The sequence below is a fragment of the Solanum verrucosum genome, unplaced genomic scaffold, assembly GCF_900185275.1.
Source record: "Solanum verrucosum unplaced genomic scaffold, falcon-dt-bn FXZP01000198.1, whole genome shotgun sequence".
NCBI classification, from domain to species: Eukaryota; Viridiplantae; Streptophyta; class Magnoliopsida; order Solanales; family Solanaceae; genus Solanum; species Solanum verrucosum.
The window spans coordinates 2366398-2393267 of NW_026020173.1; the positions used below are offsets into that span (position 1 = coordinate 2366398).

A 26870-nucleotide genomic window follows, 5' to 3' on the forward strand; every position below is an offset into this window, starting at 1 on the left:
TTGTTTTTCCTTAACCTCCACTACTAATGAAGATTCTGACCCATTCTGAACTGTTACACCACCATCGGATATGCTCATAAGGCAAACTCCTAAGCAAGCGAGCTGGTGGACATCCTTTGCTAGTTTTTTCCTTTCTTCCTCAACATGCGCTACACTACCCATAGATAGTCTGCTAAGAGCATCAGCTACTACATTGGCCTTACCATGATGGTAGAACACATTCATATCATAGTCCTTGAGGAATTCAAGCCATCTTCTCTGGCGAATATTAAACTCTTTCTGGGTGAACACATACTAAAGGCTCTTATGGTCTGTGAACACATCTACGTGAACACCATACAAGTAATGTCTCCAAATCTTTAGGGCAAATACTACTTCTGCAAGCTCGAGGTCATGAGTCGTATAGTTCTTCTCATGCACCTTAAGCTTTCTAGAAGAATAATCTATAACCTTACCTCACTGCATCAACACACAACCTAGGCCGACTCTGGATGCATCACAATGGATCACATAATCGTCTGAACCCTCTGGTAGAGTCAAAACATGAGTTGTAGTCAACCTATTTTTAAGTTCTGAGAAACTCTTCTCACAATCATCTGACCACTGAAACTTGACCTTTTTCTGAGTCAACTTAGTCAATGGAGAAGCTATGGATGAAAATCCTTCCATGAACCTTCTGTAATAACCTACTAAACCCAAGAAACATCTAATATCTATTGGATAGGTAGGTCTGGGCCATTGTTTCACTGCCTCTATTTTCTGAGAATCCACTTGGATCCCTTCGATAGACACTATATGACCAAGGAAAGCAACTGATTGTAACCAAAATTCACATTTGCAACTGGCGATCTTTGTGAGTTTGCAGGACAACCCTTAAATGAGTCGCATGTTCTTCCTCATTCCTAGAATAAATAAGGATATCATCAATAAAGATGATAACGAACAAGTCCAAATACTGCTTGAACACCCTGTTCATTAAATCCATGAAAGCTGCAGGAGCATTGGTTAGTCCAAATGACATAACTACAAATTTGTATTGACCATACTAAGTTCTGGAAGCTGTTTTTGGGATGTCACTATCTCTGACTCTGAGCTGATGATAACCGGATCTGAGGTCTATTTTTGAAAAATGACTAGAACCCTGAAGTTGGTCGAACAAGTCATCAATCCTAGGGATATGGTACTTATTCTTGATTGTGACTTTGTTCAACTATCGATAGTCAATGCACATCCTGAGAGAACCATCTTTCTTTTTCACGAACAACACTAGTCCACTCCATGGGGAAATGTTGGGTCTGATAAAGCCCTTATCTAGAAGGTCTTTCAACTACTCTTTCAATTCCTTAAGCTTAGCTGGAGCCATTATGTAAGGAGGAATAAAGATAGGCTGGGTATTTGGAAGGAGATCAATTCCACAGTCGATTTCCCTTTCAGAAGGAACTCCAGGAAGATCTTCAGTCAACACTTCTAGGAACTCATTTACTACTGGAATTGATTCAAGAGTTGGGGTTTCAAAGCTTGAATCCTTAACCTGAACTAGATGATAGATATACCCCTTGGAAATCATCTTTCTGGCCTTAAGGTAAGAGATAAATCGACCCATAGACACTGAGCTACTACCCTTTCATTCTAGGATTGGCTCGTCTGCAAACTGAAAATGAACAATCCTAGTTCTACAATTGACTTAGGCATAACAGAAATGTAACCAATCCATGCCTAGAATTATATCAAAGTCTACCATTTCTAACTCTACGAGATCTGCTGAGGGGACTTTTGGGAGACTGTGACAGGGCAATTTATGTATACCCGTCTAGCTATAACTGGGTCACCGACTGGAGTAGAGACTGAGAAGGGTTCTGAAAGAGTTTCTGGACTAACACCAAATTTTACTGCTATATAGGGAGTTACAAAGGAAAGAGTAGCCCATGTATCTAACAAAACATAAACATCTATATGAAAGACTCGCAACGTACCAGTGACTACACTAGGAGAATCTTCCTGATCCTGGCGAGCCTGGAGAGCATACAACATGTTCTGGCGCTAACCGCCGCCTATACAAGATGAAGCACCCTGCTGAGTTGGGCAACCTGCTGGTGCTGCTGGAGTTTTAGACTGAGTCTTGCTATTGTTACCTCCTTGTCCGTGTTTAGAACAAGGGAAATCTCTTAACCTGTGACCAGTCTGACCACACCCAAAATATCTATCCTTTCCTGCAATACACTCTCCTGGATGGTTCTTACCACACTTTGGACAAATTGGGTAGGTCCTGGTACCTGAAACACTCCTCTTAGACTTAGAGCCTGATGACCTACTCTGATCCTGCCGAAACTTGGGGGATGGAGCACTAGTTGATGAAGGTGCTGGAGCTAAAGATTTTTGCTGAAAAGTGAAACGATTTCCACCACTCGATTTCTGCTGAGAGTACTCATAGTTTCCTTTCCTAGCCTTTTTGTTATCCTTAACTTGTTCCCTAAGCTTATCTCCCTCAAACTGTTGAGCATGAGTCATGAGCCTAGAGATGTTCATATCTTCCAACAACATAGCATTTCTGCACTCTGTTTTCACCAAGTCAGATACCCCAAATAAAAACTTACTCATCTGCGCCTTGGGATCGGCAACCATATGCAAAACATACTTGGAGAGCTGGGTGACCTTAAGTCCGTACTCTTGGACTGACATAGAACCTTGCCTCAAATTCATGAACTCCTGAGCTTTGGCCTCTCTCAACTCTCTTGGAAAGAATCTGTCCAAAAAAGCTCCGGTAAAACACTCCCAAGTCACAAGAGCTGCATTCTCACCCCTGTTTTCCTTTCACTGCGTGAACCAAATGTGACCTACATCCTTAAGCTGGTAGGACCTCAACTCTACCCTATCATTTCTAGTCACTTGCATCACTACAAAGATTTTCTTGACCTCATCAATGAAGTTCTGGGGGTCTTCACCAACTTGTGACCCTGGAAACTCAGGCGGATTCATCCTAACGAAATCATGGACCCTAGCTGCCACTGATCCACCATTACCATTAGTAGGAACTGGAACCTGCTGATTGTTCTGGTTGGCTTCACTCTGGGCCAAAATTTGAATGGCATTCCGAAACTTTGCATTCAAAACCTCATGGTCTGGGACTGGAGGAACTGCGTCAGCATTGCAGGCACTAACATTCCTTTCGTAAGTTCTACGAGGAGGCATGATATGAAAATACATAACGTCGAGTTAGATAGAAGATCATACCCACACACGATAAAAATAACAATGAAGTGGAGTTTTTCCTAAAACATTTCCACCTCATAAGTGTGGCACACTTCACACCTATGAAATGGACTCTACTTAGTGTGACTTTTCAGACATCCTAGGACTCTTGAACCTAATCCACCGATACCAAGTTTGTCACGCCCCGATGCTACCTCCCTGGACGTAAACACAGGACTTAGGATCATGAGTGACCCAGGCTAACCCTAAGCTGACATATCATAAGCATATGGACAATTTACTGAAATAGAAAATAATATGCAGAAGCTTAAATCATGAGATAAACTAAAAAGATGGGGAATACCCAATACTGTCTGAATATAAAACTGAATATAAGTTTAATAACAACTAGAAGATCAAACTCAAAACTCAAGGTGATTCTAACTAAGTCTGAAATAAGCCTCTAACTGACTAGAGATGTTGGGACATCCCCCCAACTAACTTTAGCAAAACAAAAACTGAAAGACTAAATGGAAAACATGTCAATCGTCCTCGAAGATTGAGGACTCACCACTGATACTACTGAGCTGGTGATAGGGAACCAGGCGATCTAAATGTTGAGGACCTGAACCTACATCACGAGAAGATGTAGCACAGAGTATGCATCAGTACTTAAAAGGTGCTGAGCATACAGGATAGAATAAAGCTGAACAACATATACATAACTGAAATAAAGCATAATGATCAATGATATAAGGTGAACATGAAGAATGTACTAAACATGCTAAATATGAACTAAACTAAATGCAATAACCAAGTCCGCAACATACTGAAACTGAATAGTGAACTGTAACTGGTAACCTGGTCAAATACAATAGTCAGAGCTACTATTAACTGACATTAAACCACGAGAGCTATCCGTGGAGTCCGATGTATACGCCCCATCGAGAGGACCCAATATACCTTGCCAGGGGTATAAAGGCATGACTGGCGTTATCACTAAAAATGTTACCCAAAAAGAGAATTTAACCTACGGGGTCACGTAGTTTTGGGACTATGAGGGTGACTGACCCTAGTCCAACTTGGTATTAAGCCCACTCCCAACTAGAATGTATAAAATACAACATGACTGAATTTATATAATACTGAATAGCTCAAAATACTGATATGCTAACTGAAAATGCAACATTAATGTATGATAATGAAACATTATGAACTGGGTCATGTATATCCGAATAAACTAACTTAGCATGTGTAATTCATGAACTAAACGAATATACACAACTAGGGTTTTGAATTTCATACATGAGTTGAGCAACATAGTTACGAAAAACACAATATTCAAATTAGGATTAATCTAACAGCTAAATCACAACAATTATTTGAAGTTCTAGAAACCTTAGGTCTAAGTAAAATTTAGGGAATAAATATTCTGACTGAAATCTAGGGACCTAATGGGTGAAAGGAACCCACTAGTGAAATCCCACATACCTGGTGGAGAATTCCACGGAGAAATCTTTCAATTTCGGGGCTGGCCTAGGAGGAAACCTTACTGCATTCTTGGAGAGAGTTGGTCGACTCTTTTGTCCTTTTTTTCTCTAAGTTTTCTGAGTATTTGTGAATGAATTGCCTAGGGTAAAGTATGATTAAGTTACTAGACTAAAACTGACCAAAACAACGTAGTTTAGGGGTTAAACGACGTAGTTTAGGTGTCCAACGCATAGGGAAAAGACCAAATGACCCCTAACTTAAAAGTTGTCGGGACCACCGACGGACCATGGATGGACCTACGGTCCGTCCTGGTCAACCGTTGGTTGGCTTCAGAGAATGGGTCTGATGGGGTTTGAACCACAGCCTGGACCACGAAACGTGGTCTGACCTATGGTCTGTAGGCCCAGACTTAGCAGAATTTTTACTGGGTTCTGGGGAGGGAGCTGCAGGTGGCCAACCATGGTCCGCACCTACGATCAGTAGATCAACCTACAGTCCGTTGGTGGCACCTACAACTTCTGGAAATCTGCATTTCTGGTTTGTGTAGAATACGGGGTGTTACATTGATCAACATTTTGAGTTATGAGTGTCAGAAGGGAGTTTTGTTTGTTTCATCACGTCTCAAAAATTGATTTTGATCTAGCTAGGTGGTTGGTAAGGTTTCTGAGGCCTTGGGTTGAGTTATGGACATTTGGGGTGAGAAACTGAGTTTTAACCCTTAAGAGTGGTTCGGGAGGGTAATTCTGTTATTTGATATCCTTTCAGAAATTCAATGATTCTATTAAGTCTGGAATATAGAATCTAATGAGGGTAGCATGACCAATTTAATTCTATTAGACTCCGAACGATTTTCAGGGGTTCGATCAAAGACTTGTACTTAGCCTTTTTTCGTTTCTACTATCTGGTGCAAGAGGACAACGTTTGCGGGTCCCCAAGAACGTTCGGTTCAAGGACAATACAGATTGTGGCTTGGAGTATCTAAGGAACGGTAGTCGAGGGGGGGGGAAATGAGGCACCACATCATGGAGGTTTGGGGTGCTTCTGTAGGTGAACAACGCTCCATAATCGTGGAAGTATTCCCATGTTCATAAACATTTGGCAGCCTTGTAGGCTGCGTTCGTGACACCTCTCCCGGATTTGTGGACCCTAATTTTTAAGACATGGCGGTGTATTTGGAAATTGCTTCCATTTTTCTCATTCTACCATTTTCACTAGATTGGACCTTAGGAAAGGCTATCTTTGGAGCTTTGGTTGAGAAAATTTGTATCGGTAAGCTTCCCTATCAATTCCTTATCAATTTCTTCAATTTTTATCTTCTAAAAACATTGTAAAATCATGATCTTAATATGGGTTTTGAATGTTTTTCCACTAAGTTTGAAATTTGATATTTTCATAATTTGGAACTCGATTCTTGGTTGATGTTCATAGATTTTTTAATCACGAACTGCTCTTGACTTATAGAACTTGATTTTTAAATAAAAATATGATTTTACCATTTGATTTTCGAAGTGATTTCTGTACTATTTTTCTCTCGATTCCTAGTGCGATTAATATGGGTTTCATTGGGCTTATTTTGATGAAGTCTTTCCATTCTTGATATATGAGGATCATTTCGGTGATCGTGTGGTTGAGGAAGTTCTCCGTCAGAGTTGTTCGAGTGAAGTTTCAGTGTTTGAGGTAGGTTTGGCTATCCTTCTTTTAGACTAGGATGAGTATGTGATCCTTCTTAGGAAGTAAACTATGAAATGAATTATTGTATGAGTTTTAGAGGTTAGTAAGTATTCACCTTATTGTTTAGCTCGTGGGATTCTTAGCCTATGTGGAGGCTTGTGTGATACTTTAATTATTGCTGAAATCTTGTGATATTTGAGTAATTGACCGAGTGAGGATTGTGTGGCTTATCTTTATAATTAACATTGAGATGTCCGAGTTAGGAGCTTGATTTGATATTTGAAACATTTTTAAATGAAATAAATGTTTTTCTAAGTGGTAAAAAATGATTTCAAATGGATCCGTCTATCATTTGCGGACATGTTTCATGACTTGTGAGTGTGAGAACTTTATGCTATTCAAAATCCTTGATGAATTGAGTATTCCTATGTATTGTATGTGTTGTGATGCATTAATCCTCATTAAGCATATCATTGTTCATAAGAATATGAAAAACGTGGAGAAATACTATTTTTTTAGAAATAAAATGTGACGCTTTACTTATATCATTGTCCATGAGCTAGGGGACAAGTTGATGAAATATTGAGATTATGAGATTGGTCTATGAACTGAGAGTCCCCCATGGGTTTTTTCTAGAAGTTGAAGCTCGGCAAGGTGTATATGACAGGTTGTGCAATGACCTTTGTTTCACCACATCATTCCATCATCTCATTGCATCGCATTGGACAACTTTGTTGTATTGTGTAACTTGCTTATATGTTGATTTTAGTATTATAATGACCCTTTCGTGTCTACTTTATTTTTGCCGTTATTATATAAATTGGTGGCACCAATGCCAGAATGAGATCTTTCTGTGTGCGGGTGGAAGTGTTTCATAGATTATTTCTTAAGTTTGATTAGTTGCTTATACTCAATTGGTCTAACCTACTGAGTACATTTGGATTATACTTATACCTACATCTATTATCCTTTTGATGCAGATCCTAGTCAGGGTGATCTTCGTAGCGGCTAACCATATCTAGTGATTTCTTCTCTTTCGGAGTTGTGGTGAGATCCTTCTTTCCGGATCGCCATTGGTTTCCATCCATCTTCTACGATCTTTAATTTATTTTGAATAATTGAGATGTATTTTAGAATCTAGAAATGGATTAGATGCTCTTTATACTTATGCTACTAGGTTTGGGGAACTTCTTTGTTGTTTTCTTATCGATTGTGGCATGACTTCATTTTGGAAGTATCGTATATGTTATTTTGTTTTTCTTACACACCATTATGGGGTTCTTAGGGTGTGTGCCATCATGACCTTGGTGCTACACCACTAGTTCAGGGGCCTATTGTGGGATTTCAGACTCCCAGTTCGTCTTCAGTACCTTATTTGGCACCTCCAAAATTTGCAGCTTCACCTGTTTCTGCTAGTGCAGCCATGTCGGTTTCCGAGCTTAAGAGTTTTGAGAGATTTGGTAGATTGGCACCTGTCAGATTTGATGGTACAACTGGACAGAAGGCTTTTGACTTCTTGACCGAGTGTCAGGATAGGTTGTTTGGGTATCTTAGAGGCTCATAGGATGTCTTACAGTTCTTATCAGTTTTCACGAATGGCCAAGGAGTGGCGGAGATCAATTCTTGCTTGTAGGCTCATTGGTTCTCCTGGTATGAGTTGAAATCAGTTTATTGAGGTGTTCCTTGAGAGGTTTGTGCCCTATAGCCTTTAAGATCAGTGTATGAACGAGTTTGATAGATTGGAGCAGGGCTCTTTATAAGTTTCTGAGTATGATGTTGTCATGACCTAAGGTACCCCCTAGATGTAACATGACGTACAAGACCCCGAGAGGCCTCATACAAGCCACTTAGCTTTCATAGTCCAGATAATAGAAATCGATGAGAATTTTAAGCATTTTCAACACAATCAATGTTTTCATATTAAAAGTGGAAGTGGAATACACTTGTCATAAAAATTATCTAATACAATAGAATCTTGGGAAATAACCCATACAACAATGTTCAAAAACTAAAATAAAAGAACATAAGGAAATAGTGGCCAAATCCTCGAATGCTATGAGGACTCACCACTCTTCAAATCTTGCCTCTACTAAGGTCCTAGCCATGGGGATGAGAATCGAGATCACCGGACCCTATATTTGGATAAGAAATGTAGGCAAGAGTATGCGCTAGTATAAGAATGTACTAAATGTGATAGCTTGCATAAACAACATAAACATAAGCGTTAGACAACATAAGTCATAAGAATAATCAATGCACATAATAGATCATCATAACATGTAAGGAGTACTTCATAAAGTAACCTCAATTCATCCTTAGTCAAGACTTGGGTAATCACCTCTAGTCTTACTCATCATGGAAGGCAACTCATGCAACAATCCAAGCTAATCATTCATCATAACATTTTTACATCTTATAGATTACTTTTGAAGAAATGGGGAGTCGCCACTTGCCTAACTATAAAGGATCATGGGTAGTCGCCTCTTATCCTTCTTACTTTGGGATCATGGGTAGTCACCTCTTGCCTAATTCATATTTAGGATCATGGGTAGTCGCCCTTTGTCCAACTTACATAATAAGAACATGGGTAGTCGCCTCTTGTTCAACTTCATGGAATAAAGGTAGTCGTCTCTTATTCATTTCTAAGGAATATGGGCACTCGTGTCATATTCTATTCTAATTTAGAGGTCATGGGTAATTGCCTCTAGCCTCATCAATTTCATAGTCTTTAACCTAGATTCATTTTAGGTGCCAGATCCTTTCAATTTAGAATCATTTAATGTGAGAAAGCCTTTCACATTCATACATACATAAAGGAAAATCATGTGGGAAAAATCCCTTCCACAACAATCACATCAACAATTAACAATTCATACATAGGCTTCATTCTCAAAGCCATTATTATCATAAATCATCACATATGCTTCAATCTCAAAGCAATTCATAATGTACCATATCAATACTATAAGAATACATCTAAACCCATAATTTCTCCTTTCATAGCATACAACCCATTTACATCAATTTCTACTTAGAAACACGGGTTAGACATGGGTACATGGAAATTCATCATAAAAGCATAGAATCCACTGAATTCATGCATAAACAATCTTAATTCAATCAATTGAATCAATATTTATAAGTACCCACAACTTAGAAGAAAACCCCAACTCAAATTTAGGGAATTCTACTTTTCAATTGGGAGAACTTAGGGGCTCCATGGATGCAAGGATTCCATGGATGAAAAGATGTCATACCTTGATATCAAAACCCACAAATGATTGAGGAATGGAGACTTGAACATTGAGCCCTAGCTTCAACCCTTCTTCTCCTGCTTCAAGTTCTAGAGAGAGAAATATTTTGGAGAGAAAGAATCCAATTTCTGTTGGTGAATTTAAGAGAATGACTTGAATGAGTTAGTTTTGGGGTTAAAATAATTTATATAGGGGTTCTAGGCTTGGATAAAACGACATGGCTTTGTTATAAAAAAATCTGGAGAAGACCCATAAGACCCTAAATTAAAACTGCCGACCCACCTTCATGAGTCGTGGTCCTTGACTAGTGGCTTGGCTTGCCACCCTTAAACTCAACTTCCCCTACGACCTGTCTATGCCTTCACGAGCTGTTATGTGGCTCGTGTGGAGGGTCAAGTTTTAGGCAGTCACTGCCTCCCTCCCACGACCCTCACCACACGTTGTGGTGCCTACCACAAGTCGTATAGGTGCTCATGGGAGGGGAGAGTTTCTTGGCTTGCTACTATGAGCCACCACGGCTACACCATGCCTCTTAGTGCCCTTCACGACCAATATGGGCCCTCGTGAAGGGTGCCCAGGCTCTAAACTTTGGCCAATGACTTGACACTTTTCCCCTTGCTTAGTCTACTAGATTCTGAGGTATTATAGATTCCCATTTCCATGAGTTTTTCCATTATGCCATGTCGAGTATTCCCACAGATTTTGAATGATTAATGTGGTCCTCAATGCGATTGGGGTGTGTTTTTGGTGATTTTTTATTCTTTTAAATTGAAAATTCTAAATATGGTTGACTTTGGTCAATATTTTGAATTTCAAGTGTCAGATGAGAATTTCATCAGTTTCATCACGTTCGAAATGTCGAGATTGATTTAGTTAGGTGGTTGGTAAGGTTTTCGAGGCCTTGGGTTGAGTTTTGGGCATTTGGGGTGAGAAGTTGAATTTTAAGCCTTAGGAGTGATCTGAAGGTAATTCTATCATTTGACCTTTTTTCAGAAATTCAACGATTTCATTGAGTCCATAATATCGAATTTAGTGGGGTAACATGACCAGTTTATTTTTATCAGATTCTGAATGATTTTTTAGAGTCCTTTCATAGACTTAAACTTGGCCTTTTTCTTGTTTCTACTATCTGGTGCAAGGGAACCTCATTTGTGGGTCCCGAGCGCATTCACGGAGGAAGGTCAAATAAGGCACCATGATCACGGAGAGTTGGGGAATGTTCACAAATGAATAGTGCTCCACGATTGCGACATTATTCCTGCATTTGCGAACCTTTGGTAGTTCACAGAACCTGTCATGCGTTCGCAAACCTCAATTTTTACGTCCAGGCGATGTATTCGTGAATTTCTTCAATTTTTTCATTCAACTATTTTCACCTATTGGAGAGAGGTGGTCTTGGGAGCTTTGGTTTAGTAAACTTTTGTGGGTAAGCTTCCCCTATAAATTCCTTATTGATTTCTTCAATTTTTATTTTCTGAAAACATCTTAAAATCATGATTTCAATGTGGGTTTTGGGGTTTTTTCCCCTAAGTTTGAAATTTGGTATTTTCATGATTTGGAAATCGATTCTCGGTCAATTTTAGTGGGGTTTTCAAACATAAAATTGTCTTAGTTTATAGAACTTGATTTTTAATTAAAATATGACTTTACCCTTTTTGGTTTCTGAAGTGATTTTTGGAGTATTTACCCTTGGTTCCTAATCCTGTCAATATGGGTATCTTGGGCTCCTTTGAGGAATTCTTTCCATTCTTGATAGTTGAAGATTGTTTCGGTGATAGTGTGGTTGAGGAAATGCTCTGTTAGAGTTGTTCGAGTGAAGTTTCAGCCTTTGAGGTAGGTTTGACTATCCATCTTTTAGACTCAGATGAATAAGTGATATTTCTTAGGAAGTACTGTGAAATCAATTGTTGTATGAGTTTTAAAGGTTAGTAAGTGTTAACCTTCTTGTTTAGTTTGTGTGATGCTTAGCATCTGTGAAGGCTTGTGTGATACTTTAATTATTGTTGAAAATCTGTGATACTTGAGTAATTGTCCGAGTGAGGGGTTGTGGCTTATCTTTATGATTGAGATTGAGATGGAGTTAGGGGCTTGATTTGATTTTTGAAACATCTTAAAATGAAAAAAAGTATTTTCTAAGTGGTAAAAACTTATTTCAAATGGATCCATCCACTATCCCTATCATTTGAAGATATATTTCATGACTTGTGATTTTGGAAACTTTATGCTATTCAAAATCATTGATGAATTGATTATGCATTTGTGTAGTATCTGTTATGATGCATTCATCTTCATTCAACATATCATTGTTCATAAAATATGAGAAAGTGGAGAAATACTATTTTGGAGAAAGAAAATATAACACCTTACTTATATCCTTGGCCACGATCTAGGTGACAAGTTGATGAGATATTGATATTATGAGATTGGTATATGTACTGCGAGTCCCCTATGAGTCTTTTTATGGAAGCTAAAGTTCGGCAAGGTGTATACGACAGGTTCTACGATGACATTGGTTCCACCAAATCATTCCATCATCTCATTGCATCATATTAACCAATTTTGTTGTGTTGTGTAACTTGCTTATATGTTGATTTGAGTATTATTTTTTCCCTTTCGTGTTTACTTTATATTCACTGTTATTATATGAATTGGTGGCACCGATGCCGGAATTAGTCTTTTCTTTTGTGTGCAGGTAGAAGCGTTTCATAGTTTATTTCTTAAGTTTGATTAGTTGCTTATACTCAGTCAGTCTAACCTACTGAGTACATGTGGATTATACTCACCTCTACTTTTGTTATCATTTTTATGTAGATCCTAGTTAGGATGATCTTCGTAGCGGCTGATCGGATCTCGCGATTTCTTCTCTTTTAGAGTTGTGGGTGAGATCATGCTCTCCGGATCACCATTGGTCTCCATCTATCATTTACATTATTTAATTTTCTTTAGAAGACTTGAGATATATTTCATAATTTAGAAATATATTAGTTGCTCTTTATATTTGTGCCACCAAGTTTTGAGAACTTCTTTGTTATAATCTTATCTACTGTGGCCTGACTTCCCTTGGAAGTCTCGTATGTGTTATTTATTTTGGCTTACACATCATTTTGAAGTTCTCAGGGTGTGTAACATCATGACCTAGGCTTTTGAAACGTGACAATTGCTTTGTAGGTGCGGCTACTGCTGAGTCACCAACTTTTGTTGGTGTAGCTACCTCACCACAAGAGCGGCATCGCCGAAGTGATCCATGCTCGATAGGAGTTGCTGGATTAGCAGTTGGAACTAACTTTTGAAGTCTTGAATGAACTCTTGGGATTCATTCAGGGTCCTATAAACACAAACTTAATATGCTACCTAACAAGAATGACATTCAAGACTCTAAAAAATCGACGAAACAATCAATGGAGGTCATCTCTACAAAATGTTGATTAAAGTCAACACTACCACCAAAAAACCTAAAAATCATCAAACAACCAAGCATCCCAAAATCAACTCGACCACTACGCGATCCAAACTAAAGGTCTGACTAGACTAAAATCAACTCTTTGGAGCTAATGGCGCCAATGAAATTCTTATCCAACCCCGTTTACCAAGAATGCTGATCGAGGTCAATCTTTTCAATACAAAAGCTCCAAAATGAAAAAAAAAAACTCATCCGAAAATCTCCCTACCATTTCAAGAAGCATGCCGCCCATCTCAACATATCAAAAATACAACATAGAATTTACGAAAAGGAGCAAAATACTCAAAGCATAAAGGACATGAAAATGATCGAGAGGGTCATTACAATAGTCTTTTCAATTTATTGGTTAGCAGGGTATAGTTCTGCTCCTACTAGGACATATTGGAATGGGATTAAACACACATTGATGTATCTAAAAAAGACTACCGATATGAGCTTATTTTATCAAATAATTGCAGTTCCGATCTTATTAGTTATGCTAATGCAAGATGTATATCTAATCAACACAAACTTGATCTAAATTAGTCTACGTGTTTATATGTGGGGTACTGTCATATCTTTGATATCTACAAAGCGGTCTATTGTGGATACTTCATCAAATTATGCTTAGATAATAGATATTCATGAAGCAAGCCAAGAATGAGTGTGGTTGAGGCCCATGATACATCTTATTAGAGAAAAATAGGTTGGAATATGATAAGCTACCCACAATTTTATATAAAAATAATGCAACATGCATAACACAACTAAAAGGAGGATTCATAAAAGAGATCGATCGAAGAACATTTTGCCAAAAGCTTTCTACACATATGAGCTCCAAGAAAATGTTGATATCGACATGGAATAGATTCATTCGAGAGACACTGTGACTAATTTATTCACCAAGTCTCTACCAACTGCAACTTTTGAGAAGATGGTGTACAAGATTGGGATGCTAAGATTCAAGTCTTTGGATTGATATTCTCATTAGAGGGAATTAATATGTGTTTTACTCTTTTTCTCTTACGAAGTTTTGTCTCACTGAGGTTTTCTTGTAAGATTTTTAATGAGATAGGCTAAATACGGATTACTAGATATGTGTACTCTTTTTCCTTCATTAGAGTTTCTATTATTGTGTTTTTCGTGGCTAAGTGTTAACAATGCATATTATCTATCAATTAGACATTCAAGGAGAGTTTTATAAACGATAATGAATGTCTATAAACTTAAAGTGAATGTCTATCTTTCGAGAAAAATTAGGAACCTTAACTTAGAAATCAAATCATTTTTTCCTATAAATAAAGAATTTTGTTCATTGTAAATCACCTATAAGAAGTCTTTATCTCTTCTCCTTATTATCTTCTTCTAATTGTATTGTAATTTCATAACAATAGGTAACTTTTTCCTTTCTGTTAAGTGATTTGTTTTTAGGAAAAATGGTCTGATATACCCCTCAACTTTGCTATTTAGTATTGATATACCACTCGTTATAAAAGTGACTCACATAGACCCCTATAGTTACAAAATTTGCTCACATATATCCCTTACAGTTACAAAAGTAACTCACATATACCTCAACCATTACAAAAATGATAAAATTAATTTAAATTAATTCTTTGATTTTAATATTTTTTATAAGTCAGGTGTTTGATCTTTTCCACACATAAATTATTCTTTGACTTCTTTGATTATTATTGTTTGAGTTTCTTATTATTTTATTTTTTCTTCCATTCTTTAGTGTAAAAATAAGAGAAATAAAACGAAAGGAGCGTGAATGAAAAATATAATATACATTTATGGGTTTGGTTATTATCGGTTTAGGTTCGGTTATTCGGTTATTAACCATAGACAAAAAAGAAACAATTCATTCAAAACATGATAAAAGTGACAACAATCCATTTAAAACAAAAAATAGTATGAATGACTGACATTACAAAACTTTCAACCATTGAATTTACTAAGAATAAAACTTCAAAATTCATTATATTGGCCTAGAAGGAAGATATAATGACATTTTCAATCTCACAAAGAATTGTATAGACACTCATCTACATGAAACCAATAAGATAAATGCTCTCACCTTGGGCATTTTTGCTTTCATAAGTAAATTATAAATATGTTTTGATGAAAACACATATAAGATCTTTAAAATTATTTATAAAAATAATATATTATGTATGTATAATAATAAAATATATGTATATAGTTAATTGGTTCGATTCGGTTATTTCTCCAGTTTTTTCGAACAAAACCCTTACCAACCCAAATGCTATCGATTTTTAAAAATCTAAAACCAAACCCAAATAAAATCAGTTTATTTAATCAATGAAACTCAACGTGCACCAATTGTGTGGAAACTTCTTTGCACTCTTTTTTGTTTCAACTTCAATAATTCTATTGGATATTTTTTCTGGATGAAGCATAAAGGCAGATAATAAAAGGGGTAATAATAATACAAAAAGAAGGGCATAGCGTATAATTAGCCTTTGATAAACAAACCCCAACGATAAGTATTTTGCATTTGCCGCCAAATACGGGGCCGACTACATACATCTCTTTACTCAAACAAACAAAAACTCGAAAATGTGTCATTGGATCCTTCAATTATTTCTTTTAACCTCTGAATCTCATTCTTCAGGTAATTAAGGCATAAACACATCTCTCAAGCAAATAAATAATTAATATATATATATTCATGATCGTGTCTTATACATAAATTTCTTAATAAGTTGTTGTTGCTGTAATATACACCACAAATATAATAAATATTACAGTTGGAAATTACACCAACAATTGTGTTCTTTTCTTGCATGTTTCATTTTAAGGAATTAACAGAAATTTATGGTTGTTAATTGATGTAACGAAACTAGATCCAGCAAAGACATAATTCATGAATAATAAATGGTTGCAATTTATTAGTAGTATCTATGTTCACTTTCTTGTTTTCTTTTTTTCAGTTGGGATTAGTTCCATCATGTTGAACAGCAATTTAATTTGCATAATATATTGACAATATTTATGTCCTGCCAGGCAAATTAAAGACATGTATTTGGTATAAAACTTGCAAGAATAATGAAAGGGACTTCCTTTGTTTGGGATAATTGAATGATCTATCATGTGAGGTAACAAGCCCTTCCATTATCGCGGTTGCCATTTTTGGCAAAACTATGATCGTAGTTGGTTATGATTCGTGGAGGAAAATAAGGCATTCTGTAATTAATTAGCTGCAAAATCAGGGAATTGTGTCCCTATGGCTGGAAAACCTTGTATGGATGGTGCAGTACTCCTGCATGGAGAACTGGATGTGCAGATTATAGAAGCCAAGTCACTTCCAAACATGGACATGGCATGTTGTTCAAAGTTTAGCCCATTTGGATCTACGCGAAAGGTTAAGAACAAGGATCCAGGGAAATCAGTAACTCGTAAAATAATAGATACTAGTGACCCTTATGTGTCTGTTGTTATAGGTGGGGCAAAAGTAGCTCGAACAACAGTGATTCGCAATGATGAAAACCCATCATGGAATGAGCATGTTCGCATACCAGTTGCTCACACTGTTGATAAAGTTGAGTTTTTTGTCAAGGATAATGATGGGGTAGGAGCTGAACTGATTGGAAAGGTGGAGATACCAGCTGATAAGATTCTTTCAGGTAAAGAAATAAGTAGTTGGTTCCCCATTCTTGGACATTCCGGGGATCCTCTGAAAACTGGTGCTCAACTGCATCTGTCAATCCAATACAAGCCAGTCGCGGAGAATCCTTTATATAGAAATGGTATTGGACGTGACGCGAATAGTGTAGGAGTACCTCATACCTATTTTCCACTACGAAGAGGTGGAAATGTTACTCTTTATCAGGATGCTCATGTGCCTGATGCAACACTTCCAAAAATTTCGCTAGATGATGGGAAGGTTTTTAGTCATAACAAATGCTGGGAAGATATATGTCATGCAATGTTGGAGGCTAAGTATCTAATATATGTTGTTGGTTGGTCTGTATATCATCCTATACGGCTAGTAAGAGAACCTACAAGGCCGTTGCCTTCGGCAGGGGAAAGAACACTAGGAGATTTGCTCAAGTACAAGTCGCAAGAAGGAGTTCGTGTGATTTTGCTCATTTGGGATGATAAAACTTCAAATGATGATCTCTTCCTCAAAACGGTAATATAATGGACTATACAAACTGTTAATGGGATTTCTAATGACAATCCTTTCGCAGTCGCTATTTGGTAAGCATCATAATATTGGTCTTATTGTCTTATGAGCTCGAATGCAGGAAGGTGTAATGCAGACTCATGACGAAGAGACCAGAAAGTTTTTTAAACACTCAAGTGTACACTGTGTGCTTTGTCCTCGTTCCGCCAGCAGTAAGCTTAGTATTCTCAAGAGACAGGTTTATACTTTTTTTTTAAATTCTTAGGGGCAAGTAGAGGGGAACATATATGCCAGATGAATTCTAATTGCATGATTATTTAATATTTGAAAAAGTTGTAAATTTTGAACAAGCAAGTAGTTTTACTATCTTCTAGCATAATTCAGCCAAGGGGATCTGTTGATCAAAGGATCACTTGATTCTGCAGATTGTTGGAAACCTTTTTACACATCATCAGAAATGTGTGCTTGTTGACACAGAAGCACCTCAGAATGAACGGAAAATCACTGCTTTTGTTGGTGGCCTGGATCTATGTGACGGCCGCTATGATACTCCCGAGCATAGATTGTTTAGCGATCTCGATACTGTCTTTGGAAATGATGTTCATAATCCTACATTCACAGTAAGCTATTAATTTGGATATCTTGAAGTTTCTGTGATAAAGGTTTATTCAAGACGTCAGAGTACTTCAAAAACCTAAAATGTTTCAATATGAAATAGTTTACAAAGAATAGTAGGTGGGTCTAGGATTTAAATTCTATGGGTTCGATGTTTAAGGTTCTTATATTTTTACTACCATCATCGGGAAAAACAGTATTTTTTACATTCTTGGCTGGATATTGAATTATCTTTTCTTTCATATACCCTTCTGGTATGGTAGATGTATCATTGTATCTCTTACATATATACAGACTACTTCAGGTGGCCCAAGAGAACCATGGCATGATCTACACTGTAAAATTGATGGTCCTGCTGCTTATGATGTTTTAACAAACTTTGAGCAAAGATTTAACAAGGCTATGAAATGGCTCAAACTAAGAAAAGTCAAACAAGGGTCTGATACATTGCTTAAGTTAGATCGAATAGCAGCAATTTGTATGCCTTCCACCGGGCCAGATGGTGACCTTGCGGTCCGTGTCACAAATGAACAAGATCCTGAGAGTTGGAATGTGCAGGTATCAGACATATTTCTGATTTTATGATGTTGCTTCTCTGTCAATCATTAAAAGTTTGTTGTAACCATTTCTTGTGCGCACTCTTTCTAGGTATTTAGATCAATTGATTCAGGATCAGTAAAAGGATTTCCAAAAGACATTAAGGAAGCAGAGGCACAGGTATAATAACTAAACATTTTGGAAATCTGAGTTCCGTATATTACTAGTTTCAGATAGTTCTTGCTGGTAGATGCTGTGTGCAAAATCAAGTCAGAAAGTGAAAGTGGAACATGTTTCCATTTGCAGAATCTTGTCAGTGGAAAAAACTTGAAGATAGAAAGAAGCATACATTTGGCTTATGTGAAAGCAATTCGATCTGCCCAGCACTTTGTGTACGTCGAGAATCAGTATTTTCTTGGATCTTCATATAGCTGGCCATCATACCGCAATGCAGGTATGCAAGTGTTCTCAACTCAATTTCAACTATTGCTCTTTAAAAATTCTAGCTGATAGTCTAACTTAGCCCCCTTTCTCATTTCTACTTTTGCTGGTGATTACAACAAGCTTAATCATGTATATAGACAGCTGAATGTTTAAGTTGCATTAAGGTGTGTAGAGGACAAGGTGTGGAGAATAACTTGTGTGTTATTCCATTATGTAAGATGCATATATACAGATACAATGATCTCTAATTAACGAAACTAAATAAGGAAAGAATCGAAATATATTCTATCATATCCCTACATATTTGTTGCTATGTACACTACACCCAAAGATGTCTACATTCATTATGTAACACTCCCCCTCAAGGTGGAGCATAGATGTTAGTCATGCCCAGCTTGTTACAAAGGTAATCAACTTCAATCCCATTCAATGTTTTTGTGAACAAATCAGCTAGTTGCTCTCCTGTCTTCACAACAAGGTGGAAATTAGGCTTTCCTGAATCTTCTCACGAATAAAATGACAGTTAACATCAATATGTTTAGTTCTTTCATGATACACTGGATTCGAGGCAATATGGAGAGCATCTTGATTATCACACCAGAGTTTTGTTGGTATATGATGCTTTAACCCAATTTCAGTTAAAAGATGATGTATCCACATAATTTCACACGTAGACTGTGACATAGCTCTATATTCAGATTCTGCACTGGATCGAGATACAACACTTTGCTTCTCACTCCTCCATGAAACCAAGTTCCCTCCAACAAGGACACAATAGCATGTAGTAGATCCTCTATCAATTTTGGACCCAGCCCAATCCACATATGCAAAACACTCGATACGATTATGATTGTGATTGCTATAGAATATGCCAAGTCCAGGAGCTCCTTTCAAGTAACATAGAATCTGTTCCAAAGCTGTCTAGTGTTTGATCATAGGTGCAGACATGAACTGACTAACAACACTTACTGAAAAAAAATATTAGGACGAGTCACAGTAAGGTAGTTTAACTTTCCAACTAACCTTCTGCATCTCTCTAGATCATCAAAATGATCGTCATCATCTTTCATAAGATGAACATTAGGAACCATTGGATTACTACAAGGTTTGGCTGTTAACTTTCCAGTGTCTGCATGCAGGTCAAGAATATACTTTCTCTGAGATAGAAAATTTTCCTTCTTGCTTATATTCACTTCTACTCCCAAAAAGTACTTCAACTGGACCAAGTCATTTGTATGAAACCTAGTGTGCATGAAAGACTTGAGGGAAGAGATCCCAACATAATCACTTCTTGTGATGACAATGTCATCAACATATACTTCAAGGAGGATAGTTCCAGTTGCTGATTACCGATAGAAGACTGTGTGATCACATTTGCTCATTTTCAGCCCAAAATCCTTAACTAACTCACTAAACTTGCCAAACCAAGCCCGGGGACTCTATTTCAAACCATACAAATAATTTTTCAAATGACAGACTTTTCCACACTCCCCCTGGGAAACAAAATTGGGTGGTTGCTCCATATACACTTCCTCTTGAAGATCACCATGAATAAATGCAAATTTGATATCCAACTGATGTAAAGACCAATTCTTAGAAGCAGCTAGAGAAATGAACAAACGAACAGGAGTAAGTTTGGCAACCGGAGAAACGGTGTCTGAATAATCCACCCCATAAGTCTGAGCATAACCTTTAGGCACAAGTTTGGCCATAAGTCTTGCCAGTGAACCATCAGGATTCACTTTAACTGTGAACACCCACTTACATCCCATTGGTTTCTTTCTGTTGGGTAGATCCACCAAATTCCATGTGTGATTTTCCTCTAAGGCATGTATTTCCTCAAGCATCGCATTAGACCATCCAGGATGATTCAAAGCCTCCTTCACTGTTTTGGGTACAAAGATGGAGTCTAGGGAAGCAATCAAAGATCTAGATGAAGATGATAAGTGATCATAGGAAACGAAATTAGCAATAGAATATGTGAATTTGAAAGTCCTTGTATCTTTGAAAAGAGCAATATGAAGGTCAATAGTTTCCCGAAGATCATGTGGAGGAAGATCTAAAGGAACTGATACAGGACATGAATCATTATTCTCTTGACTCCTTGAGTAAACTTGAGTGATTGGTGGCCTGGCCATCATAGAACGAGTAGGTAATGAAGGCACAGTACATGATTGGTTCTCAATAGAAGTACTAGAAGATGGATGACCACTATCATTTGGTGGTACCGTCGAAACACGGGTAACCTGATAGACTAACCATTCATCTTCCTCCCCTCAATTGTAGAAATAAGAGGTGCATAGAAGAATGGTGTAGTCTTTGAAAACACCACATCATTAGATACTAAGTATCTTCCAAGTTCAGTAGAATACGATCGATAACCTTTCTGGAGATGAGAATAGCCAAAAAAACACACTTTACTGCTTTGGATCCAACTTTGTAACAGATGATGGAACATCTCGTACATACCATGTGCTTCCAAATAACTTAGATTCAATTGGAAATATTGACTTGTTTGGAAAAAGAACATTTTAGGGCATATTACAAACAAGTACACTAGATGTCATATGATTGATTAGAAAACAAGCTGTAGAAACCCCAGCTGCCCAATATTGTTTAGGAACTTTCATTTGAAACAAAAGTGCCTGAGCTGTCTCAAGTAGATGTCTATTCTTCCTCTCAGAAACTCTGTTTTGAGAAGGTATATCAACACATGAAGACCGATGAAGAATACCATGTTGTCTCATGTGTGACTGAAACAATTCTAACATGTATTCTTTGGAATTGTCACTTATCAAAATACGTATGGAAGCATTGAATTGAGTTTTGATTTCAACATAGAAGGCACAAAAAATGAGTGAACACTTCAGAATGACCCTTCATAAAATAAATCCAAGTCATTCGAGAGAAATCATCCACAAAAGTGACAAAATAGTTGTGCCCAGTTTTGGAGACAACCGGACATGGTCCCCAAACATCAAAGTGAACTAACTCAAAAGCTGACTCAGCCCGCTTACTAACCCTTGGACCTACTGAGCTGCGATGATGTTTTGCAAATCGACATGGCTCACATTCTAACAAAGAGATGTTCTGAAACCGAGGACAAAACTTCTTCAACAAAGGTAAATAAGGATGTCCTAATTGACAATGTGCTTCAAATGGAGACACGACATCGGAACATGCAACCACTTGAGGTTCATATTCATGAAGGATGTGGAGACCATCATCTATATGTCCTTTACCAATAACTTAATTTGTTGTAAGATCACAAAACATACAATGATCCGGAAAGAATGAGATATAACAATTGAGGTCTTTAGTAAGTCTATTGAAAGATATCAAATTAAAGGACAATTTTGGTAAACTCAATACAGATGACAGAGTAATGGAAGAGGTAGGCTTAATCGTCCCAGATCTGACAATATTACAAGTTGAACCTTAACAGGAGAAAGTGTTTTATGTGATTGAAAGGTAGAAAATATATTAGAATTTCCTGTCATATGATAAGTGGCACCCGAATCAATAACCTACTTATTTAAGAGGAGACAAGACATGTTTTACTTGACTCGGAAAGGATAGTAACTGAAATAGATTCATTTACTGATTTCTGATAGTGCAAGAACCTATCAAACTCCTCCATTTAAACCAAAATTGTTTGACCAGATGATTCACCAGATGTAATGGCAAGATTAACTGCTTGAGTCATTTTCCAACTAAATGATTTTACATGGTAAAATAACAATATCTTTGAATAAATAAAGTTGGACCACCAGAAGTTAATAACCAACAAATTAATCCCAGGTCAAAGAACAATCACTTTGCTTAACAATGAAATTTGAAAGCACACTACCACCTGCTTGATAAGTTCAATGTGCAAACAAGATTGACGAGTTGAAAAGGAGAACAAATCTGACACCGAACTCTTAACGATGAAACTGAAGCTTCCCCAAGAATGTTATCAAGCAGCCAAATAACAGAGAAAATAAAGTGATTGAAATTAAAGAACCTGGGCAGAATCTGGAACCGTCAAAGCTTTCACAAATCAAGATTATCGAACCAGATACTATCAGTTCCTAGTAAGAAATGTCACGACTGTGCCCAAAATGAAATCAGATCTAATTTCCAGATTGTTGGAAAATCAGACCCACACATGCAACCTCAGCAGATTGCTGGAAAATCTATTACCAATGTGTGAGACCAGGGGCGTAGCTACCCTATAGTGAGGGTGTCCCCTTCGTCGGAAAATAATACCATATTTATAAGTAAAATGATACACGAAGTGATTAAATAACAAATTTTGTACACCCTTGACAGAATAGGTGTTGTAGCCCAATGGTTTTAGATGCCTTGAAAGAGCCCTAAATGCTCATGTGTTTAAATCTCCCTAGTGACATTTTTTTTCCTTTTTTTTTCGGATACCCTTCGTGAAATTCCTGACTCCGCCACTATGTGAGACTCTGTCTCTTCCTCCCTGACCACACAAATTTGTATGTTTTAAAATTTATTTTGCTAATATGGGGAAGACAACCCACCCTAGGTAGAAGGTGACCACTTAATCACAACTTGCAAATGCCCCAAAGTGCCTCCGGCGAAAATTCCAATTAACATCAGCAAACAAATCCACCATGGCTCTGATACCATGTAGAAGACAAGGTGTGGAGAATAACTTGTGTATTATTCCATTATGTAAGATACATATATACAGATACAATGAGCTCTATCTTATTTCTACATATTTGTTGCTATGTACACTACACCCAAAGTTGTCTACATTCATTATGTAACAGCAAAATTCTATTGATAGAGCCGAGTCGGCAATATAAATTTGTCATATTCTTTTTCAAACTAGGAAAAATGTTGTTCACAAGCAAGACAAGAGTTTGTTATATACTCGTACCGAAAAAAGGTATTATATGTCCGTGTAGGGATAAATGTGAGATTTAAAGAACCACTAGTTTTAGAAAAACACATAATTTCCCTTGAAATAATGTTTTTTGGGTATAGAACCAAGGGGATTTCGAGGAGAATGTATACAAAGGCTTTAACATTGCTGATTCCAGCTAGTTTGGGATTGAGGCATTTTCTATTGAAAGATAGAAGAAAGGTAAGAGTTTGTCAACAAATTAACAGAAAATTTGTAGCTTTGAAGTATAAGTGAAAAGAAATAAATGTTGAAGGGAAGTTCCAACTTGACTTACAAGTTTTAGGTACTTCTGAGTATTTAAGGATGTCTTGTCAAAACTCATACTTGTATACGCATCCACTGTTATGTAGGACATGTGGTGAGGAAATTCTTATGTTTTGTAGATGAAAATGTAATGCATAATTTTTAATGTTCTGATTAAAATTTGTTTGTACCATCTAAGGAAAGCAAAATCTAATGAAGCAAGATAAGGAAGCTGATATACATATGTACATACTTAAACAGGTGCCCCTAGCACTCAAAAATTGGCACAAGTATGACAAATGCATGAGCATGTGAATGACGAGCTCTCGAATAAGGGAGATAGTGACATACTGGAGAAGTTTTTGCATGTAGAGGTCTTTTACAAGTATTATAGACGTAGACATTTGATGATATGTATGGTAATGAGGCAGAAATATTTCCAAAATGCTATACAAATGATGAGCAGGAGTTCCAAAAGTCAACTACAAACTAAGAGCTTTTAACAATAAATTCAAATTTTCAAACACAATCCATAGTTAAGTTGCAAATAAATGAACATTTTAGAATCTTTACCAAGAAAAATGAATGTCATTGCTTACTTAAATGCAATATATAACATCCGGTACTATATCTTTCTAACAGGAGCTAATAACCTAGTCCCTATGGAAATTGCTCTGAAAATTGCGAGAAAAATCACAGCAAATGAACCTTTTGCAGCATACATTGTGGTTCCAATGTGGCCTGAAGGTGTCCCAACCAGTAAAGCAGTGCAAGAAATTCTCTTCTGGCAGGTTCGAATGAACTATACTTATTTGTTTTATGAAAAGAACTCCTTCCTCTAGTTTGCATATCAGTAAATGAACTAGGCTACTGAACACTCAACTCGTCATTTGTTTTATGATTTAGAATAGACATTGAGGTCATTATCAAGCAAGAACGCTCTTGTGAGCTGAAGATATACTCACAAAGGCTATGTTTTCTTCGATTTCATAAGTATTTGCACAATTTTTAAAATCATACTTATCTTGTCACCAAGATTCGACCATTTACGTTACCTACTGATATTCATATTTAGGTATAAAAGTTGATTCTTGGATAAAAAGCTACAAAGAGACAGTATTACATGAAATGTTTTTTAGCTCAAAGCTCTACCTTGGTTGTCCAATGGTCATGCCGAACTGATAGTTCATAAATCATAATGCCTCATCAATTCTGATTTATCTAATAAAATTGTTATTCTGGAATTGCAATGATTACAGAGCCAAACAATGTCTATGATGTACAAAATTGTGGCAGAGGCTCTTGAAAAGGCAGGCCTTTCTCAGTATTTTCATCCTCAGGATTACTTGAACTTCTACTGCCTAGGGAAACGTGAAGTAAAGCCTGTAAATCAGAAAGCTAGTGCACATAACCAGGACCGTTTACTGGTACAGTTATGCTTAAATTACATGGACTATTAATATATCGATAATAAATGTCGCATCCTTGTAGTAAGTATAGAGCAATAACAATGTCTCTTATTTATTTTCTATGATCCTTGGCATCTTGAGGTCAACAATGACCTTGTAAATTAGCAGTTTCTACCATTGGACCGGAGCGCTTGAGAAGGTAAGAAATTGTAACATTTTAGTACACCTGACTTTACAGGGATTGGCTCAAAAGTTTGGGAGATTTATGATCTATGTACACTCAAAAGGAATGATAGTAGATGATGAATATGTCTTGATGGGTTCTGCAAATATCAATCAAAGATCTTTGAGTGGTTCAAGGGACACAGAAATTGCTATGGGAGCTTATCAACCAAATTACACATGGGCAAGAAAGGATCGCCATCCAAATGGCCAGGTTTGGGATACAATTTATATCTTTCACTAAAAATACCATACACATCCGAAGAATGCTATAGTTGATAAATATTCTGAACTAACAGCATGTAGTACACTAGTTGGATGACTAAACTAGTTGAATTAATTGTTTTTAAGTATAGTAACTGAGCGTGTTAACATGCTAATGAGAAACGAGAGATTCATATATATGAGCATGAGTTAATTTCCATACCAGTATGAAACAAATTATGCTATCATGCCATTTAAAAGATAACTAGAGGCAATAACATAATAAGTGAAATTAGTAACTGCAAAACAAAGGCAAGTTAAATTGCACTTATAAGTGAAATTTTAGGACTATAACCACAAAGTGAATGGAAACATATTCCAGGTGTATGGTTATCGGATGTCTCTGTGGTCTGAGCATCTTGGATTAGTGGAGAACACATTCATGGAGCCTCAGACCGTGGAATGTGTTAGACGCGTAAATGAGATGGCTAGATACAACTGGAATGCATTTTCAGGAGATGAGTACAAGAAGATGAAGGGGCACTTGATGCAATATCCAATTCAGGTTAGCAAAAATGGAGAAGTCACAAATTTGCCTGGCTTTGAATGCTTCCCTGATGTTGGTGGTAAGATTCTAGGGGCACCCACAAATCTTCCTGATGCTCTTACCACTTAACACTCACATATTATCAAATGCGTTGTGCTTAGTCAAGCCAATGAGATTCGGATACCGGATGCCTAAAATCAAAAAATGAAATAATGCATTGTGATTTTGGACTTGTTACAATAGAAGCTAAGCAAGGAAGATATATAAGAGAATTTCAAATACAAGTCATTGAAGTTATCTATTAATTTTTGTTGAACAATTAATATGAAGAGATTGTTTATCAGAAACTTTATATACAAATTTGTACAAATTTACTTCTTTCTTTAACAGCAGAAAATGTTTCCATACAATATAATGTTTCTTTTGTTTTCTACAAATTTGTACAATGTGCATGCTACTGTTAAGAAAAGGTTGACAAATCCTTCTAAAACTTTGTAGAGTTGATGTAATATTAAGCTCTTCTTTTAC

At 36.9% G+C, this 26870-nt stretch overlaps 2 protein-coding genes across 4 annotated transcripts in view; both read left to right on the plus strand.

Moving 5' to 3' along the window:
• The window catches only part of LOC125828795 (chloride channel protein CLC-c-like), a 1181495-nt gene that overhangs the window by 334331 nt on the left and 820294 nt on the right, over positions 1-26870 (plus strand). The window lies entirely within an intron of this gene.
• Positions 16280-26476, plus strand: LOC125828794 (phospholipase D delta-like). The gene is made up of 10 exons (XM_049508115.1): positions 16280-17203; positions 17319-17435; positions 17623-17817; positions 18107-18370; positions 18461-18529; positions 18656-18803; positions 24603-24751; positions 25220-25387; positions 25608-25805; positions 26178-26476. Exons 1-10 carry the CDS (start codon positions 16295-16297, stop codon positions 26469-26471), a joined length of 2511 nt encoding a protein of 836 aa, XP_049364072.1. The 5' UTR covers positions 16280-16294; the 3' UTR covers positions 26472-26476.

Excerpts from the sequence above, each read along its gene's own strand:
- LOC125828794 (XM_049508115.1), top strand. The coding sequence starts at position 16,295 with ATGGCTGGAAAACCTTGTATGGATGGTGCAGTACTCCTGCATGGAGAA. Across the intron at positions 18,371-18,460 it reads CTGAGAGTTGGAATGTGCAG|GTATTTAGATCAATTGATTC; the intron begins GTATCAGACATA and ends CACTCTTTCTAG. Across the intron at positions 18,804-24,602 it reads GCCATCATACCGCAATGCAG|GAGCTAATAACCTAGTCCCT; the intron begins GTATGCAAGTGT and ends TCTTTCTAACAG.